The sequence below is a fragment of the Gopherus flavomarginatus genome, chromosome 3 (genome assembly GCF_025201925.1).
Source record: "Gopherus flavomarginatus isolate rGopFla2 chromosome 3, rGopFla2.mat.asm, whole genome shotgun sequence".
Taxonomy (NCBI): domain Eukaryota; kingdom Metazoa; phylum Chordata; order Testudines; family Testudinidae; genus Gopherus; species Gopherus flavomarginatus.
This window is the reverse complement of record NC_066619.1, coordinates 239,707,533-239,727,818: the sequence shown is the minus strand read 5'-3', so window position 1 is coordinate 239,727,818 and position 20,286 is coordinate 239,707,533. Positions and strand designations below refer to the sequence as shown.

Below are 20,286 nucleotides of genomic sequence, written 5' to 3'. Positions count from 1 at the left end.
GGGAGAACACTAGATTCAATAGAAAGGGCAGTCTGCTGTCACTGAATCCCAAACTTCCAAAAAGAACTTGGGCTACTAACTGCAGAACTTCTTTACAGGTGGAGAACTCATGACAGTATGTACTTGACTTTGCATGATCCAATGCTCCCTCTTCTTTGCACCTTCTTTTTCCCCCTGTTCTCTTTCTAGCACACAGTTGCATGACAGCCAGGAGTAAAGATAGCTACATCTAATAGATGACTGAATGGGAGATGCCACCCATCTATTTGAATGGGGTGTTTGATTATTTTTTAAATTATAAATGAGGAGAAGAATGCTATGGGGAACTTCTTCCCTAATGGCCATTCTCAGCTGATGAGAGAGAAATGTTTTATCTTTGAACAGTAGTTCATGGTCCAGGGTTCTTTTCCTTGCTTTCAAAATAATTCTCCTCAAGCTAAGAAGATCATTTATCCCAATCTGGGGCCTGTTCCACTAGAGCAAGGGGGATAAATAGCTTTCCTTAAATATATTATGTGTGGTGCTGTTAGTCAGAGCACAATACCTTAAGATGCAGCTCCTCCATACTTCTCCCTCTGAGAATCTGACTAATGCTGGAAGGGAAAGCTAGCTTCTCCATTATGTCTCCCTGTGTAGGAGTATTTGCACAATTGCCATATGTTACAAGACTTAATTCCCAAGTATGGTGACAGAGAAGCTGGCAGAATTAGATACTGTTGGCAAGGGGGCAATTGGAATGACTAATCAGACATTCAGCGGATTCTTTTTACTCCTCTGAATGAGAATTATTCTTTGTGTCTGCAGGACTTGGGAGGCTTATGAAACTCCTTTGAACCACTTCCCACAGATTGCTAATTTCTGTTATCTAAGGCCTTATTTGTAAGAGTTCAGAAAGTTCTTAAATTGTAGCAAATCATCAGAAGTGACAGTATTTCCATGTTAAAATTTTAAAAATCCTCCACACTCCAAATTAATTTTTTGAAATGTCCCTTAGTGCATGGCATGTCTTTAGTTAGTTAAATAAAACAAACCATATAGCCTTTTAGACTTCAGTATTTAACAGTGCCTCATTTTGGAGTAACACAACCCTTAAGTTACACTCAGTGAGGAATCACTAGGTTTTCTGCTCAGCGCTCTGTGTGTTTTTCAAAATCGTTAGTAAGCTTAATAATAACTTATGCTCACTGTATATAACTAAGGGTTATAGGGTGTGTTCTGTGTCTATGGGTAACTTCCATTAGTGTGGATAGGAATTACGGATATGACCTCTCTGTGCATTAATGGAGGACTATAAAAACATTTATTTATTTTTCCTTGGAAAAAGGTTAATTTGCATCTTGGTTCTTCGGATATAGATTTGAGCTAAACCTACACATACACAAAAGTCTTCATTACTGAATTTGTAGACTGTTTTTTGAACTGTTTACATAGATAACTATGTGCACTGTTGCTTGCAATTTTAACCATTGTATCTTCATTCTGCTTCTGCTGCTGCTGATTGGCTCATTCTAGCTATAGATGGGTTTTTTGAACAATGCTGTGGAATTACCTCATTGAACTGCATGGCTTATTGTTTTAATGGCACAAATGAGGTGTTTTGCGAGTACCAGGCACTGCAAAAAATAATATACTTAGTATCTTCATGTTAATGTCTTTAAACAAAATTAATATACTGTAATATGTGATGTACTGTAATATGTAACTATGACCTTTTAACTCTCCAAAGATAAGAACAGAAATATAAAGAAATAGTTGTGGACTAGATCATGTCTGTTGTACAGTGTTTGTACCTTTCCTTTCTTAGAACAGATGTATTAATAGCTCATTGATGATAATATTGTGGTTCTTCATGAAAAGTAAACTATAACATGCCCATTCATACTTCATGCACTTCCCAGGGCAGACTCACAGCTTACTTACCATTGGCATTTAACGTGCAATGCTGCCTATAATACTGTACCTCTCTCACCTCTCTTGTTTTGTTATAAAATAAAATCCAGTCACTCAAAAGTGATTGAGAAAGAGAGCTTCAGAAAGTTCGGCATTTTAAAGTGGCTCTGAGTAGAGTATTGTTAAGACTTTCTCAAATTTTTAATCCTATTAATGGAGGACAAGTGATAATGGAAAGAAAAAGTTGCTATCTAATATTTTAAACAAGGGATAATTGAGAAAGGTGGTGCTAATGTGCCTGCAGTTGTACATGGAACTTGTGTGGAAACCGATAAATCCTTTTGATATACTCTGATTTTTGAAGCTTCCAAAGAGAGAGAGATTTGATTTTGTTCTAGCACCTTCATGTGAGCTAGGTTTAAAACATTCAATCAGTGTAAACTAATTATCTGCTTATTGTTCATCCTTTGTTTAGGAGTGTGAGTATGTTTGACATGAGGTGTGAAGATGAAGCTGTGATGCAGCCTCACAGCAAGGCTCGCCATGAAAAGCTACAGCATATTCACAACCAACTGAAAGAGGATGAGGATAGATGGCAAGATGTGAGTACAGCATAATGTCGCCTCCAACAACAGCACTTGTCAAGGCAGAGTATTCACTCCAGTAAGGTATAAAATGAACCTGTAAAATCCAGATTCACTGTGTAAATCTCTTCAACAAAACAATCTGGAGTGAGGTTTTCAGGATTAGGATTGCCGCTAAACATAAGCGCCTGCAGTTCATCTGGCATTGGATAACATGAGGCTCTGTCTAGTTTTTCTGTTTGAAAAAGCTGCTCTTGCTTCCTGGAAAGCTTTGGAAAATGCTGTGGCTGGGAACAGTTCTGCTTATGCTCTTAAATGTTTTTTTTGAAGTAAAAATTCTTGCTCAAATCCATAAATAACAAAAAGCAAAACTAAACAATACAGAAGGAGCCCAAATAAATCTGAATAAATGAAGTGTTATGCTTATAACATGCAGACAAGATAATGGTGAATAATTAAAAATTTTCAGTCCAATCCCAGGCAACAAAATTACCCCCAAAGTTTGATTCACTTAAAAGTAGAATGCAACTCCCTCGTACCACCATAAAAGCCCTCAAAACACACCCTGTGCACTCACTCGTGTATTGGTGCTGATTTCAACAAATCACTGTAAACTCAGACATTCAAGAAAGCATTGAAACGGTATAAGTAAATCAGCACCGAAGCATTTAATACATATTCACTTTAGGAGCACTGGTTCTAAATGATTACTTTTGAATATCCTGTTCTTAAGATTTTTTTCATTGTAAAGCAATTGGTACAGTCACTTCCTACTATATATAAAACACTTTGTATACATTTGAGAGGTTGCTTTTAGTAAAGGTTTAATAAATACTAAAAACAGTTGGCTTATAAAACTAAGAACTGATTAGCGCAATAGATGCAGCATGGTAATAGCCTACTGATATTGGGGTGTGGGTATGTAAATCCACATCAACTGGGGTTACCCAATAAAGATTTTTTCCTTCTGACTTGTATTTTTTCATTTGAGAAGTCTTGGGACTTTTGACTGCTGAAATAGAAAGCACCCTGAGCTTCTGTATATGAATTTCCTGGACCGTCTCTTGATACTGCACAGTACAGCTCTAATATTAGTGAAGAACAATATAAATTCCCATATTCAGTGTCCTTGGCACCCTAAGAACAGGGTGAGGACATCGTTTGTATTTATGGTGCGTTATTGTTCTTGATGAATCCACTTGCTAGTATATGCCCATGCGGTAAGTTTGCTAGAGATTTGCAGTTTCACAGATTTCAGTTGCTTGCGTTCTAGCTCTGCTGATTTAAAATAAGAAAGCTTAAAACAAATTATATCTATTTTTTCTCTATTGCAAAAAGAGGAGGGGGAGGCAGTTATGTTGTGAAATTTGCTAATTGAAAAACTAATTTCTAAACAGGCAGTACTGGGAGTACATAAATAAGTAAAGGTTTTACTGCTTCAACAGGAATAATTAGTAACAGGAAAGCAAGAGAGTACCACATTTGAAGAAAGGGATTACGGACTGAAATATATGTGGATTGTGTGAAGAATTGCTTTAATGAGCGTTCCCATGAGTATAACATCAGTATCTTGCTGATTTAAGCTAAATTAAAAGTAACTGTGTATTCGTGTTTTCAATAAAGTAAATTATGCTTATAGGACCTTCTGATAGTTTACTGATAAATTCAATTAAGATATTTTTTTCTTCGAGTGCTTGCTCATGTCCATTCCATTGTTGGTGTATGTGCTACTTGCACTGGTGCCGGAAGTTTTTCCCTTATGGTACCTGTTGGGGACTGTTTCTGGCACTCTCTGGAGTGGTTCACGTATGTGCTGATATAAGGGGTGCTGCCAGCCCACTCTGTCCCTCAGTTCCTTCTTACTGCCAGTGACGGTGCTGGAATGTCTCCTTGCTTTGCAACCTTTCCTGTCTCAGAGTCTAGTAGTGAATTTGTTGTATATCGTTGTTTAAAGTTGTGTAGTTAATAGTTCCCTTAGTGTAAAGTTAGAAATCGTTAGTCCCGTACGGGACTCAGCCTAGGAATGGGGCATGTCCCAGTCCCTGGGCTTCAAACCCTGTGACTGTTACAAAAAACCCATGCCAGTCAGTGATCTCCATAGAAAGCTGCCTGAAGTGTTTGGGGAAACCATGGGAGTGACAAGTGTTGCATTTGCAAGAGCTTCAGGCCACGGACCAAAAAGAAGCGGGATCTTCATCTCCGAGCACTCCTTATGGAGTTGGCCCTCGCACTGGCCTCGGAGCCGACGAGATCGGACTCTGCTCCAAGCACTGCAGCCTCGGTGCGGAATGCACCGCCAGCACCAGCCTCTGACTGGTGCCAATCCCCGTCTTCAGTACCCGCTAAAAAACAAAGAAAGGCCAAGAGGGGACATTCTTCTGCATCCCATAAGAGGAACAAAGACCCGCAAGGAGCAGCTCTTCCCCTCCGGACAATGGCCAGGCTGTGACTCCGGCTGAGCTGTTGAGCCCAATTCAAGACCCGCCTGCCACCCCAAGAAGTGGCAGAGGCAATTGGCACCTGGTGGTGCTGTCCACACCGGAGGCCTTTCAGGCCACTAAAGATATATTTTTCCTTCCGGTACTGCCCGTGCCGGCCGCTGAGGTGCCCCATTCAAGGTGTAAACCTGCCTTGGGACCCTTCCAGTGGTCTCCATCAGTGCAGCACTGCTCCTTGCTTCAGGGTGTGCCCTGTCAGTGCTCACCTGAGCAGCAGCACCAGCCCCCGGATGCGGCTCAGCTTACCTGCCAGAGTTCCCAGCATCGGTCCCCAGACTCTAGGCAGCATTCCTCGGGCTCTAGGTGTCAATTACCTGCTGTCTAGTGCAGATCCACAGAGGTGCGGCACCAGTCCCCAAAGGCCTGGTGCCAGGAGCATCCAAGCTGCTCTCCCAGCTCACAGCGCCATTCCGGAGGGTTGAGATGCCAGTCGCTGGAGCCCTTTCCCCAGATTGCTCATAGTTCACCGCAGGCATGTTGACGGTCTCCTACACATCTCGCTTCCATTCCCACTCCTGAGCTGCAGAGCACCACCACTCTCTGTGTGAGGCATCGATTGCCGGGGTATCATCACCAATCTGCCAAGTGCCGCCACCGGTCACCAGGGTCGTGGCACCAAGAGCCATTGCCCCCATACAGGTCCTCAGTGGAGGTTTGCAGCCAGAGCCAATGGGATTGGGATAGACAGACAGCCTTGGTACTGTCCTGTTCCCCCAGACAAGTCTCTCCCTCCTCAGACAGCGAGGAGAAGACCCTGCCCGCTGGCCAAGGCCACCCACGAGTGGCAGCATGGCCCCAGGGCCAGTGGCCAGCTCTTTGGCAACTATGGAACCCCTGGGGGTTTTCCCACCTATTGCAGGGGCATAGGTCAGTCTCGGAGGCATCTGACTCGGATGCGGAGTCAGAGCAGGCTCCCCAGGGCCAGCCAGCATCAGCCGAGGCTCCCCTAGCAGAAGCAGCAGAGTGGACAGACCGTCTATACCCGTCCCCTCCTCATCTTCACCTAATGAGGTGATAGCGGGCCCTCTCACTCAGTTCCCCAGAATGATGCAAGAGCCCACCAGGAGCTTTTGAAGAGGGTCGCCTCAAATCAGGAGATGAAAGCCGAGGAACTGGTGGAGCCCTCAGACTCCTTGTTCGATCTGCTGAGTGCAGCAGCCCTCTCCAAGGTGGCATTACTGGTACACAAGGGGGTGGTGAAAATTACTAAGGCCCTATGGCAGACGCCCTCCTCCCTGCCCTCCCATCTCCAAGTGGGCGGAAAGCAGCCAATGTGTACAATAGACAGGACCAACCAGGATTGATGCCTACGAACAAAGAGACAGGCTCAATCTCTTTGGTAGAAAAATGTATTCTATGTCTAACCTCCAGCTGCTAGTGGCCAACCATCAAGTCTTGTTTGGCCGTTAGGATTTTAATATTTGGCAGTCCATGGCCGTGTTTACGGACTCACTGCCAGAGGAGCCCAGGAGGGAATTCCTGGCTATCCCTGATGAGGGCAGAGCTGTGGCCAGGGCAGTCCTCCAAGCGGCCTCAGTTGCAGCAGACTCTGCGGCCAGGACCATGGCTTTGGCCATTTCTATGGGGCAGGTGCCCTGGTTGCCTATTGATGGAAGTTCAACAGTCCATCCAGGACCTCCCATTCAATGACTTGGCACTGTTTTCAGAACAAACAGACAGTAAATTACATGGTCTGAAAGACTTTAGGGCTACTTTGCGCTCACTGGGTCTTTACACCCCGGGGCTGGCAAGGAAGCAGTTTAAGCCGCAACAGCCCCATAGGTTCGGGAGTCAACCTCGGTCAGACCCCTTCTGCAGAAGAGCAAGGGCTATAAGCTTCAGCAGTGCCATCAGACGGCACCCTCAGCTCACTCAACCTCCACCCATAACCAACTGGGTAACAAACAGGCATTTTGAGGGTGAGCTCAAGGGCAACCTTCCAGCCTGTGTCCTGGATCTTGCTTCCCTTTTATTTTCCAACCGTTTGTCCCCCTTCCTCCCTGCCTGGGCCTCCATAACATCAGACCAGTGAGTCCTCAGCGTGGTAGCAGGGGGATATACCCTCCAGTTTATTTCTGTCCTTCCATCTCCCTTTTTGTCCCTCTTCAGGGACCCTCTCACAAGCATCTGCTCGCTCAGGAGGTTCAGGGCCTTCTGCAGGTGGGAGCTGTGGAGGAAATCCCTCTGCACTTGAGGTGGAAAGGGTTTTACTCACGCTATTTTTTTTAATCCCAAAAGCCAGGGATGGGGGTGGTCTATGCTCCATCCTTGACCTGTGGAGCCTCAGTCTCAAGAAGCTGAAGTTCTGCATAGTCTCCACATGTTCTCCTTGTCCTCCATCATTCCTTCCCTGGATCCGGGAGACTGGTAAGCCGCCCTTTATCTGACAGATGCTTACTTTCACATATCGATATTTCGTGGACACAGACAGTTCCTACATTTCATAGTTGAGACTGCCCATTAGCAATTTGCACTGCTCCCTTTTGACTTACCAAGGGTGCCAAAGGTGTTTACGAAATGTATGTTGGTGGTGGCAGCCTACCTCAGACATCGAGGTATCCCGATTTACCTTAGTGACTGATTCATCAAGGGCTGGTCCAGGTCCAGCGGAGCACTGAGATTTGCAAGCCACTTGTCAAGCTCTGGGCATGTTGATAAACAAACAAAAATCAACATTAATCACTGTCCAATGGATAGAGTTTATCAGAGCGGTACTCAGCTCTACCCAAGCCAGAGCATTCCTGCCAGAGGCCAGGTTCAGAGCAACGTCAGATCTGATTGCCAGCATCACTGCCCATCCGCTCACCACTGCCCGGGTCTTTCTTAGACTATTGGGGCACATGGCAGCATGCACATATGTTAAACAAAGACTGTGAGTGGTTTGCCAACTACAGAACCAGTTTCTCCTCCCTTGGTTTTCACACCTCAACTGCTAGAACGGGGCCTCATCCTCCCTGATTGAACTAACCTCATTATCTCTAGCTTGCTTGCATATATATACCTGCCCCTGGAAATTTCCACTACATGCATCTGACGAAGTGGGTATTCACCCACGAGAGCTCATGCTCCAAAACGTCTGTTAGTCTATAAGGTGCCACAGGATTCTTTGCTGCTTTTACAGATCCAGACTAACACGGCTACTCCTCTGATACTGCACATACGTTGTTCGACATGCAAGATTCAGGCTGCCGCCTCTCCATGTGTGGCTTGCATCCATTACTCCCCGGCCAGACATTACCTAGACAAGGTCATCACAATCCCTCTTCAGGTACTTACCTCTCTTCAGAGGTGGTCTGACCCAATTCTGGTGTTGGAAGGTGTGCCGTTTGCAAGCCCATGACCCACGGTCTCCCTGATTTCAGAAGTGTCCGACTTCGGTTGAGGAGTGCATCTTGGTATGCTGCGAACTCAAGGGTTCTGGCTTCGAAAGAAGCTTGCATTGCATATAAACGTCAGGGAGCTCAAAGCCATCCACGTTGCTTGCAGTGTCTTCCTTTCCCAACTATCTGGCCAAGTGGTGCAAGTGTTGACAGGCAACATGGCCCCCATGTTCTATGTAAACAGGTAGGTTAGAGCTTGATTGTCGGCTCTGTGCCAGGAGGTCCTCCATCTGTGGGACTTCTGCATCCAGCATGCAATCCACCTGGAAGTCTCGCACCTCCCCGGCATCTGGAACATGCTGGCGCATCACCTCAGGAGGTCATCTTTCTTGCACCACGAGTGGTCCCTTCACTCGGAGGCTGTCAGAGTGCTCTTCCAGAAGTGGGGAACTCCCCGAGTGGATCTATTTGTCACCAGACAGAATAGAAAGTCTCATCAGTTTTGTTCTCCGCAAGGCCTCGGTAGATGCTTATTGTCCAACACCTTTCTCCTGTCTTGATCAGGGGACCTGATGTAAGCCTTCCTGGCAATTCCACTCATCATCAAAGCCCTCTCAAAAATCAAGAGGCACAAGGCACAGGTCATTATGGTCGCTCCAGCATGGTCTCACCAGCATTGATTCGGCATGCTCATGGACCTGGCTGTTGCAGCCCAATGGCCAATTCCCAGCTACCCAGACCTCCTCTCACAGGATCACAGTCGACTCCTGCACCCGAACCTCACCTCACCTCTCTGCACCTTACAGCTTGGATGCTGCGTGACTGAATCCAGATGAACAAGCCTGATCTAGTCAGGCACAGCAGGTTCTCTTGGAGAGCAAAAAGCCCTCCACCAGAGCAACTTACCTGGCAAAATGGAAGTGTTTCTCCTGCTGGGTGTCAGAGGGGAATATCTCCCTGACCCAGTCATCTCTGCAGTCCACCCTGGATTACCTGCTTCATTTAAAACACCAAGGTCTCACAAGGGCCGGTACAACCCATTAGGTGACCTAGGCAGTCGCCTAGGGTGCTAGCATTTGGGGGGTGGTGACTGCGGCGGCCGGATTTTCTGCTGCCCTGGTCGTTTGTGGTATTTCGGGGGCGGGACCTTCTGCAGCCTAGGGCGCCAAGAAAGCTGGCGTCACTCCTGGGTCTCACCTCTTCAGTCAAGGTGCACCTGACTGCCATATTGGCCTTCCATCCTCACATCCACAGTAGATTGGTGTTATCACATGAGATGTCGATCAGATTCCTGAAAGGCCTTGAAAGACTCTTTCCACCGGTCCGGGACCCAGTTCCTCAATGGAACCTAAACCTGGTCCTCTTCAGGCTCATGGGTCTGCCCTTTTAACCTATGGCTTCTTGTTCCCTTTTCCACTTGTGAAAAGTTGCATTCCTTGTAGCTGTTACCCCGGTGAGACGTGTCTCCGAAATGAAAGCCCTCACTTCGAAGTCCCCGTACATGGTATTTTACAAGGACAAGGTCCAGTTGCGGCCCCATCTGGCCTTCCTGACAAAGGTGGTGTTGCACTTCCATGTCAACCAGGATATCTTCTTCCTGATGTTCTGTCCAAAGCCTTAAATGACCAATGAGGAGAGGCAGCTGCACACTCAGATGTCAGGCATGCCCTGGCATTCCATCTGGAATGCACCAAGCCCTTCTACAAATTGACCTAGCTCTTTATCACGATAGCCGACAGGAGGAAGGCCTTTCGGTGTCCTCAGAGGATTTTGAATTGGATCACCACCTGCATCCCTACTTGTTACGAGTTGGTGCAGGCTGTGCCTCCACCGATGGTGAAGGCTCACTCAACTAGGGCTAAGGCGTCTTCGGCTGCCTTCCTGATGGACATCCCTATCCAGGACAGCTGCAGGGCTGCAACCTGGTCTTCAGTACACATGTTCACCACACATTACGCTATCACCCAGCAAGTGAGAGATGATGCTGGATTTGGCAGAGTTGTATTGCAATCAACACATCCATGAACTCCTACCGGCCTCCGGTGGCACTGCTTGGGAGTCACCTACAATGGAATGGACATGAGCAAGCACTCGAAGAAAAGACGGTTACTTTTCATAACTGGTGTTCTTTGAGATGTGTTATTCATGTCCATTCCATGACTTACCCTCCTTCCCCTCTGTCAGAGTTCTGGCAAGAAGGAACTGAGGGAGTGGGGAGCTGGCGGTGCCCCTTATATTGGCATATGCACACCACTCCAGAGGGTGCCAGAGCCGGTCCCCTATGGATACCACTGAGGGAAAAACTTCTGGCACTGGCAAGCACACACACCACAATGGAATGAACATGGGCAAAGCAGCGCATCTCAAAGAATGATAGCTACAAAAAGTAACCATCTCTTCTGGACTGAAGTGCCATTTAGAAAACTGTGTAGTTCATGAAATAATGTTTGAAACAAGTATCTGTATAGTAATGCTGTTTTTCTTTTAAACTATAACTTGCTAAAAATACTTGAAATATGTTCTGTACACTAATTTTGTAATGGTGTTAAACTAGTTGTCAGAGTGACCAATATGTCCTTCCTATTGTTTATATAGGAATATCAAGCTGTTTTCTTAAATTACACAGCCAAGTTAAAATTAAACTTGACTGTGTAATATTTGGCTGCAAAATAGTTTTATAGCTTTGGAACATTGCCTTACTGATTTTACAGTGTTGATAACATTCTAGTATCTAATATAGGGACAGATCTTCTTCCATAGTCCTCTGTGGCCACAAAAGGCTCTGAATTCATGAACCAAAGAGGATGCAAGGAACATATGACATGGGTTGTGCTCTTTGAGGTTTTCGTCACCCCAGCTCATGGCTACTTTGTTCACATAGGGATGGAACAGTCAGTGAATCCTCAGAGTTGTGGATATACTAACCAACTTATAGGTGGAGAAGTTGCAGAGTAACAAGGAAGGTTACTACCCTGAGGCTGCAACAGGGCATAAAAGAACAAGCCCACTGACTTCCGTGATGCAGGAGGAGGATTTCATCCTCTTGAATCACTGTGATTTCCACCTTCCAACACTCGCTCTATACCAAATCTGTTTATTCTTCATGCTGTAGTGACCAGGGTTTTCCCCAGAGTCATTAGGATGAAGACTAAAGATTAATATGCTGATCTTTGGATAACTGGACTTCCCAATGTTTTCAGTTAATACAGGACTGCAGCACTAGAAAGTCACAACAGTCCCATCGCAAATTAAGATTAGTGACATGACCAATAGGGAAAAAATGAACTGGCAAAGATGTGGAAACTATATTGAAACCCACTGACAGAAATAGTCAATCAATTTTTTTTTATTTTAAAAAAATTATTAATTCTCTTTATCACTTTTTTTAAAATTAAGGATTGTTACACTGTTGGCCATTTAGGTATGTGAAATCAGTCTACAGCTGGAGTCATTCAGTTATTGAGTAGTCAACTGTCAATTGAGGTGTTACATGGTTGGTTAAGTAACTGCCTCACAGCTGATCATTTCTGTAACTAGTGTTCTAAACCTCTGAATATGCATGTGTGTTCCCTTCTGGTATAGGATCTGGCACGGTGGAAAAGTCGGAGAAGAAGCGCTTCACAGGACCTAATTAAAAAAGAAGCAGAGAGAAAGAAGATGGAAAGGTTATTGAGTGGCGGTGATGGAACAAGTGAGCGAAGGAAAAGTATCAAGACTTACAGAGAAATTGTGGAGGAGAAGTAGGTTGTTCTATGGAAGTGCAGTTGCATATTTAAGAATACCGTGTGCTTTGAGTGTTTTGTGTAGTTGTTGCTCCGCTTGTAGTGGGGACGTCATGCCTGAGGAGAGAAATGAGCTACTCTTACAGTTACACATAATCACTGTAGTGTGCATTGTGGAGGAGAATTTGGCACAAATTTCACCTCAGGCTTGGTGCACATGGGTAATTCTCTCTTTGCTTGGTAATCTTTCTTGTGTTGCCTCCCACACAGAGAGAGAAGAGAAAAGGAGCTGCACGAAGCCTACAAGAATGCCAGGTCACGTGAGGAAGCGGAGAGCATTCTCCAACAATACATTGAAAGGTTCACCATTAGCGAAGCTGTCCTTGAACATTTAGAGATGCCAAAAATTCTGGAAAGAAGCCATTCAGTGGAGCCAAATTCATCATCACCACCGAAGGACCCAAATCCTATGAGATACTTACGGCAACAATCGCTGCCTCCTCCAAAATACACTGCCACTATTGAAGCAACCATTGTTCCCATCAGTGAATCAGAAGCCACTGTTTCAACAGGCCAGACATCTCCAAGCAAAACTGTTGTCTCCAAGGCTGTGCCTGTGCTGACACCTAAGCCTTATGCACAACCCAAAAACACGCAGCAGGTCTTGAAAACATTTAAGGTAGGTTGCCTTCCACTGGTCAAAATCAATTAAATGCCAAAGGAACACCAGCATACGTCATGTGAATTCATAAATGTGAAAGACAATTTAGGATTAAGGAATATGGGAAGCAACATACCTATACATTGCAAAATTCATCATTTTGGTTTTTTGTGGTGAGAGAAAAACAGATGGGGGGTATTGGCAGCTTTGCCTATTATTAAGGTTGCCTCACACTTACATTGTAAGACCCTGTTTTCATTTGCTTATAACTTTGTGAATCTTTAACCATTCAGACCGAAATTTTCCATGGTAGATGTGTGCCTCAGGCTGAATTTTTTACCTTACTCTAGTCAAACCCTGCTCTGAAGACAGGCATATTAATTTCCTTATAGGCTTTTTTATGGCTTTTCTGCGGTGCTGTACTGTCTGAGTGCTTGAATATTAATGGATTTATTTTCACAATACCTTGCTGAGATGAAGAGGTATTATTATCCCCCTTTTACAGATGGGGAAATGAAGCACAGAGAAATTTAAGGGAAAATATTCATTAATTCTGAATGCCCAAGGTGAGATGCTGAGGGCTTGATTTTTCAGAGGTCTTAGCATTATTGAGCACTTTGAACGTTCAAAACACAGCTCCCATTGACTTCAGTTGCAACTGTGTTCGATCAGCATTTCTGCAAATCAGACTCGGGGGGGCTCAAGTCAGACACCCAGAAAATGAGGAACACGCCATGAGTGACCACTTGTGAAATGTTTGGTTTAAGTGACTTGCCCAGCATTACAGAGAAACTCTGTGGCAGAGGCAAGGACAGAATCCCATTCTCCAGGGCAGCATTTACCTGTCTTAACCATAATGATTTGTAATGGCTGGTGATTAGAATATAAAGCATTCTCCTATATAGGTTTTAAATTAGCAAATGGAAAAAGAAAGAAACCTTAAAATACCATTGAATGAGATCATCAATACACAATTAAGTTTTTCTCCCCTAAGACATGATCCACCCTCCTACTCTAATCCTAAATTAATTCCCTATAAATAAAAATAAAAATAAAAATAGTTCCTGTCCCCCTTAATTCACATGAGGTGCAATGTGCTATCCAAGCAACCCCTTAACCTAAATTAGCATATTTCTTCCTCTCCTTTTCTTGCATGATGTCAGCTGTCCTGGTGCTTGTCTTGTACTCAGTTTCCATTGTAATTTCCTTGGAACAGAGATTGTGTCTTTACTTCATGTATAAAGCAAAATACATTCCTATGATGCTAGATTAATATTTTATATCTCAAACTATATTTTTCTGGTGTTCACTGCCAGAGGATTCATGTTGATTTGCTGAAATATAAAACTAGTAACTCCATTTTTCCTCAATTGTCTTGATCAGCCTCTTGAAGTTTGAATTTAACAGCTCCTCTTGCATGACACATGGCTCTTTCTCTGGCTTCTGATCCTGACTATTTTTAAAAAATTCATAGGACAAAAATAAAGGGAAGAAGCAGGTATACGTGGACAAACTAAAGAGAACATACTAAGTCTGCTCAGAGCTTAGCTGCTTGCTTTATGCGGGACAGTGTGATCTATCTCAGTAAGAAATATCCAAAAAAGAATTGTTATACAATTGCTTTAGCCTGTTTAAATTAAAACACTGATATATTTATGATGCTTTGCCATGATGACAGTGTGTTGACTCGCTCCAGATCAGGAGGAGGGGAATATGTTTGTTTAACTCTGCAACCAGGGCATCTGTTCTGATCATTCAAACATTTGCTTTTCCTCCCTGTGTAAATAGAGAAATGTTTTAGTCTAAACAGAGACATGAAAATGGATGGCTTAACTAGCCAGTATTTTTCTGGCTTTTTTATTTTTAAAAGCTTTTATAACCTGTCTAGTAGATAATACAACAGAATCCCAGAGGACTTGTGGGTTCAAGACCTGCCAACATTTGTATTCAGAATTAAACTGTGAGTAGTAACGACTTGGGCAGACGATGGTGGTGATAGGAGAGATGGGGAGGTTGTCTTTTTTACTGCATAACGATAACATTTGACATGCACATTAAAATCTGCTGTTCGCGCTGTTGCTTTTCCTCATTTAAGGCCAATTTTTGTAAGGTGCTAAGCACCTTTGACCCTCACTGCTTTCACTGGGACTTGAGGGCACTGAGCATCTCACAAAAAATACCCACTTCCTGGCAACGTTTGGCCTTTAATGAATTTCCCTCATGTACAGAGCATAGCCTTGACTGATCATACAAACAGGAAAAGTCGGCAGAAAGTGCAGTTTGCTCTTGGTCCAGAGTTGGTTGTGTATGCCAAGTTGAGTTGCTTTCCAGGAGGGTTCTACTCAAACTGTTGACTAAAAAAAGTAAACCAAGGGTAGCTGAATGGAGAAGAATTGAGAGGTGAGGGAAACTGTATGCCACTTTAAATGTTTCAGTTTGTTGAAAAGACCTGTTCCCTGTCCTTCACGTTCTTTGCATCGATTTTGAATAGTACTCTAAAGCATAATGTTCCACAGAATGGCTTGCCTCTGAATTTGTATTTACATTTTTATTTATATAGTACCTGTAGAGTAGCTATCTCAAAACATTTCACATGGCCCATGCTACCCATCTCTTATGTGGCATTGATGATCTGTGTGATCTCTTTGCCAGCAGTAACAGCCTTTGTTGCCCAGAAGTCCAATTTTCCCTCAAACATCTTTTCACTTTTTTCCCATGATGCTCCAAAACCACTACATTATCCTCCTTCAAATCTCTCCTTAAAACTCAATTTGCCTTCATGCCTGCAAAACACTCAACTATAGCTAAGCAGCTGATGTGTTGTGACTGCTGCTTATTACGCTGATCATAACATCAGCTCACTATTACTTTGCACTTTCCCTATCTGCTGTATCCATCCGTTGTGTCTCATCATACTTAGCTTGTAAGTTCTGTGGGGCAGAAATCTTCGCTATAGGTACATACAGTGACTTACACAATGGGGCTTGGATCCTGACTGGACCCTTTAGATGCTACCCTAATTCAAAATCTAATAGTGGTATTAATAAATGTGAACTTTGTTTTAAAAAAGTCATGAGCTAAAGAAAAGTCAGTGACATGATCAAGCTAAAGAAGACGTGATTAGAACCAGCTTGATCCCTAATTCGTTGCTCCTCAGTGTAGGGTTATGAATGCTGAGAAGGGGGACCAAGATAGCTTGAACTACGACTTCTTTACCTTGAGAATGGAAATAGCGAACTCTTTTCTGATGTGTATTTTTAGTAGATATTGTCCATTTGACATCTAGTGAGGAAGGCAGAGTGACATGTCTCTTTTCTTCTCTGGGGAGAAGAGGAGAAGCCCTCTCTGCCCCCCTCCCTCCCAGCCTACTGGAATTTTGTTTCCAAACCCTTGTTTGATGGGGATGGGGAGTTGGCTTCAGACTTTCTCCCTTATGAGTAGTGGGGCAAAGGAATACTTGGCTGAGTTCTGCTGCTTTTTATCTTTTAAACATAAAGCTACTGTGCTCCAGAGTGCACAGTCCACCTAGTATTAAGATGAGACCAGCTGATTACATAGCAGTTCATTGGTATAGTTTGTAGATGCTTGTGCATTCTTGCCTCTCTGTGATGCTCTGCATAACTAAAGGATTCAGTATAGGTATCCTTTAAAGTTTGGTGCAGTAGCTTGACAATGTACTGTGAAGCCATATTTCCAAGTCATCCTGTTTGTTTAGAACTCTGCCTACAATTTGAGGTATCCTGTGGATTTTTAATTATTTCATCACTTGTGAATTAGGATCTACTGAGGTCTTGAGGGTCACACCTCATTAGTTTCTCTCTCTCTCTCTCACTCTCCTCTTTTGCTCTTTATTGAAGCTTCCCCATCCTTAGTATTCCCTGATTTCCCCTACTGAATGAGCCACCCCCCTGATTTTTTTCTCTTTAAAAAACACTTTTTATGTTAATGCCCACAAAAGTGTGTTTACAACTTATGGGAGAGGAAAAGTTTATCTTCTCCTCCTGGATATCCTAGTGATCCTATCTCCTGAGTGTCTGTATTGTTGTTGTAAACTCTTCAAGGCAGGGACTGTCTTTCATTTTGTGCTAAACCGTTGTTAGTTTTATATAGATTCTTTATTAATGAAAAATACATGCCACCTTGATCTTCTGTTTTATGATTAGGGGTTTGGAGAGGGTCCCATATGAGGAAAGATTAAAGAGGCTAGGACTCTTCAGTTTGGAAAAGAGGAGACTAAGGGGGGATATGCTAGAGGTATATAAAATCATGAGTGATGTTGAGAAAGTGGACAAGGAAAAGTTATTTATTTATTCCCATAATACAAGAACGAGGGGTCACCAAATGAAATTAATAGGCAGCAGGTTTAAAACAAATAAAAGGAAATTTTTCTTCACGCAGTGCACAGTCAACTTGTGGAACTCCTTACCTGAGGAGGTTGTGAAGGCTAGGACTATAACAGCGTTTAAAAGGGAACTGGATAAATTCATGGAGGTTAAGTCCTTAAATGGCTATTAGCCAGGATGGGTAAGGAATGGTGTCCCTAGCCTCTGTTTGTCAGAGGATGGAGATGGATGGCAGGAGAGAGATCACTTGATCATTGCCTGTTAGATTCACTTCCTCTGGGGCACCTGGTACTGGCCACTGTCGGTAGACTGGATACTGGGCTAGATGGACCTTTGGTCTGACCTGGTACAGCTGTTCTTATGTTGTTTCCTCAGAGTATTTATTTTTTGTTCTGCAGGTAGATGGAAAAGTCAGCATGAATGGCGAAACTTTCAATGGACTTGAAGAGAAGGATAAAGAATGTACAACAGTGATATTTGCTCCTTTACTAAGAAGATCTCCAAAGTTTGAACGGGTGGCCAGAGTGGATGGATCCCCGGTGGAACTGAAGCAGGACACCACTAGCGTTGAGCTCAGTTTAAAGAGGCCTGCCACTCACACTGTGCACAGAGAGCTGACAGTAAGAATAAAAAAAGCACATCAGCTGTGTTTTCTCTGCATGTTTTCTTCTGCATAATAGATTTAACCACTAGCTAATGGAAAGCCAAGGAGCTAAATTTGTTTTAATTCCAGTATCTGTCTAGGTCAGAAGCATTTATACTTCTTAAGTTTTAGTTTTTCTGCTTTAGGAAGGTAAAGGAACGTTGCAGTTGGCTTTTGGTTTTGTATACCATGCAACTGGTAAGTGTGCTTTAAATCAGCTGGCATGTTTCATTATGTCCCACTGAGAGATTGACTATCTGAGCAAATTTATTCAGCTCTTCTACTGATGTTAGCTGATTAGATCAGCAACATAATTAGAGTGTGTGAGCCATTGTAATTAGTTGAAGTTCTCCAGATTCAAACAAGAGGATGTTAATGTTTGGCAATTTTTGCATTCAGATTGTCTCTATTCCTTTATCAAAAAGACGATAAATTATTGAAATACATTGGGTGAGTTTGCTTCCCAACCACCTAAACCAAGAGACCAACTGTAACTTTTCATCTCTCTTGCTATTTTGAGGGGCAGGGCAGAAAACAATGAAAGCATATCACAACAGGTCTCTAGATGCTGCACAATGTAAAAAAACAAAATAAAGAAAGGACTATCCTACACAAAAAGCACACAAAATGAGTGTAAACAAATTGGGGGTTGGGAGAATCTGACCTTTCTCACCATGTATCAAAGATACAAAATCAAGAACACCACAAAAATAACAAAAGCTAGGAATGGTGCTGTGCTACTTTTTCCTAAACTTCATGGTATTGGCCAGACCCATTGTGCTGGGAATGGGGTTTTGATTCATCCCACCTCCCTGGGAGGGAAAATCTGCTTCATATCTGGCTTGCATTCTTGGCAGTGGACCCTCTTCTAGTTCTGGTTCTGGACCCAACCATGAGGTCAGGAACAAGTGTGGGAAGCCAGATTATGTCAAGAGCGCAGACCTGGGATTGTCAGAAGGAGCTGGTTTGAAGCCAAGAGTGGTATAACAGGAAGGCAGGCTGGCGGCAGAGTGAAGATTGGTTGGGGGAGGATAGTGAATTGGACCTACGTGGGGATGAGGATTACCACTGTCCATAGAGAGGTTGAGGTGAGAATGTTTGATAGACATTGGGGTCTCATTTTATTGGAGGGAGCAGCAGCTGAAAAGGAGTTAAAGGTACAATTATAGTCAGAAGAGTAATTATGTGAAAAATGGCACCTGCTCCTGTTAGCACTGCAAGACCAATATAGCTATGGAAGAGTGAGCTGGATACTATTCTGCCTTGGTCTTCACCGTCTACAGCAATGAAGGTGATATCATATAAGTGTCTAAATTGATGTAGCTTGAAATTTTCCGTTTATTCGGTGTCTGTTTGCAGAATTGCATTGCCAGCGGTGATGATGATATAGAAGGCAGAACACAGCTTGAATTTTCAGATACCAGGTTGAGTTTGCAGCACTGACGTTTACAAAATAACCTTTTGATTTGTAAACTGAGTAAACATATGAGTCTTTGCAACAGAATAAATATGCACCCGAACAATGCTATTTTTAGAGTTTCTTCTCAGTAAAGGTTTTGTAATTTCAGATTCATGATTGAATCAGCAATGTAATTAGATGGTATAAACCATTATAATTAGTGTTAGCTTTCCAGCTTCAAACAAAAGAATGTTAGTATTCTAGAGTGTTGTGTAGTGTTTAGCATTTTTTTTATTTTCAGAAATTCCCTGCTTCATTGCATAGCTATAATTGTAATAGGTAATTTAAATGCAGGGGGGTCTGATGACTAGATATATCATTTCTGATGTCAGTCAATTATAACAAGAACACCAGGTCTGTGTGGGGAACAGTGGTAAATTAAGGTGTAAAATGCTGTCTTAATATTCTAAGAAACAGCTGAGAGATATGAGGTCTGCTCTTTCAAGATTACGCAGCTTGGTTATCGTTGTCCAAGAGAGAAGTATTTTCAGTCAGTGTTTGCATACAGATGGCTTTTGTTTTACTTTGCTTCCTTGTCTTGCTGACTTCGGACCAGACTGAAATGGTGCTTTTCATTTTTGTATTGCAGATTCTCTGAAAAAGAGTCGAGGGGGAGAGAGCAGACCTTTAGAATTTCTTATGGCCAGTGAAGCTAATAGATGAAAGGGAAGGGATCTATAGAGAATTACCAAAATGGCCTCCAAGATAAAAATTCACTCCTAAATAATGACACGATACATTATAATCCATTACCACATAGAAACAAATGAAAATAAAATATTATAAGAGCAGAATCTACTAACTTCACAATTCTTAAGGTTGAGGAAACTCTTCTGAGAGGAGAATCTATTTTCAGGGACTACTAACATCATGAAAAAACTTCCTTCGGGTCTGAAACTTGATTGAAAAGATTTAATTCGGCTATTATTGGCTTTTTATATAGCTTTAACAATTTGATTTAGCAGTTTATGAATCAGAAAGTTTACAAAAATTGGCAATTTCTGTTTTTGTTTTTTTGCCTGATCAGTTCCAATAACTAATGCTTTTTAGATGCTATTACCAAGTTTTAATTAAATCAATTTTCTTATGTCCAGAAAAATGCACTTTTAAAAGAATTGCTTGTCTACTATACTTTATAGAGCTGGAAGAAATTAGAGAGAAAATAA

At 42.9% G+C, this 20,286-nt stretch overlaps 1 protein-coding gene across 11 annotated transcripts in view; it reads left to right on the top strand.

The window, feature by feature from the left end:
- The window catches only part of LIMCH1 (LIM and calponin homology domains 1), a 314,760-nt gene that overhangs the window by 229,020 nt on the left and 65,454 nt on the right, over positions 1 to 20,286 (top strand). For all 11 annotated transcript variants that reach the window (XM_050947393.1, XM_050947395.1, XM_050947394.1 and 8 more), the window contains 4 exons: positions 2,366 to 2,492; positions 11,875 to 12,032; positions 12,285 to 12,697; positions 17,421 to 17,638. In XM_050947393.1, coding sequence (XP_050803350.1) covers positions 2,366 to 2,492; positions 11,875 to 12,032; positions 12,285 to 12,697; positions 17,421 to 17,638 — 916 coding nt within the window. The remainder of the gene's footprint in view (positions 1 to 2,365; positions 2,493 to 11,874; positions 12,033 to 12,284; positions 12,698 to 17,420; positions 17,639 to 20,286) is intronic.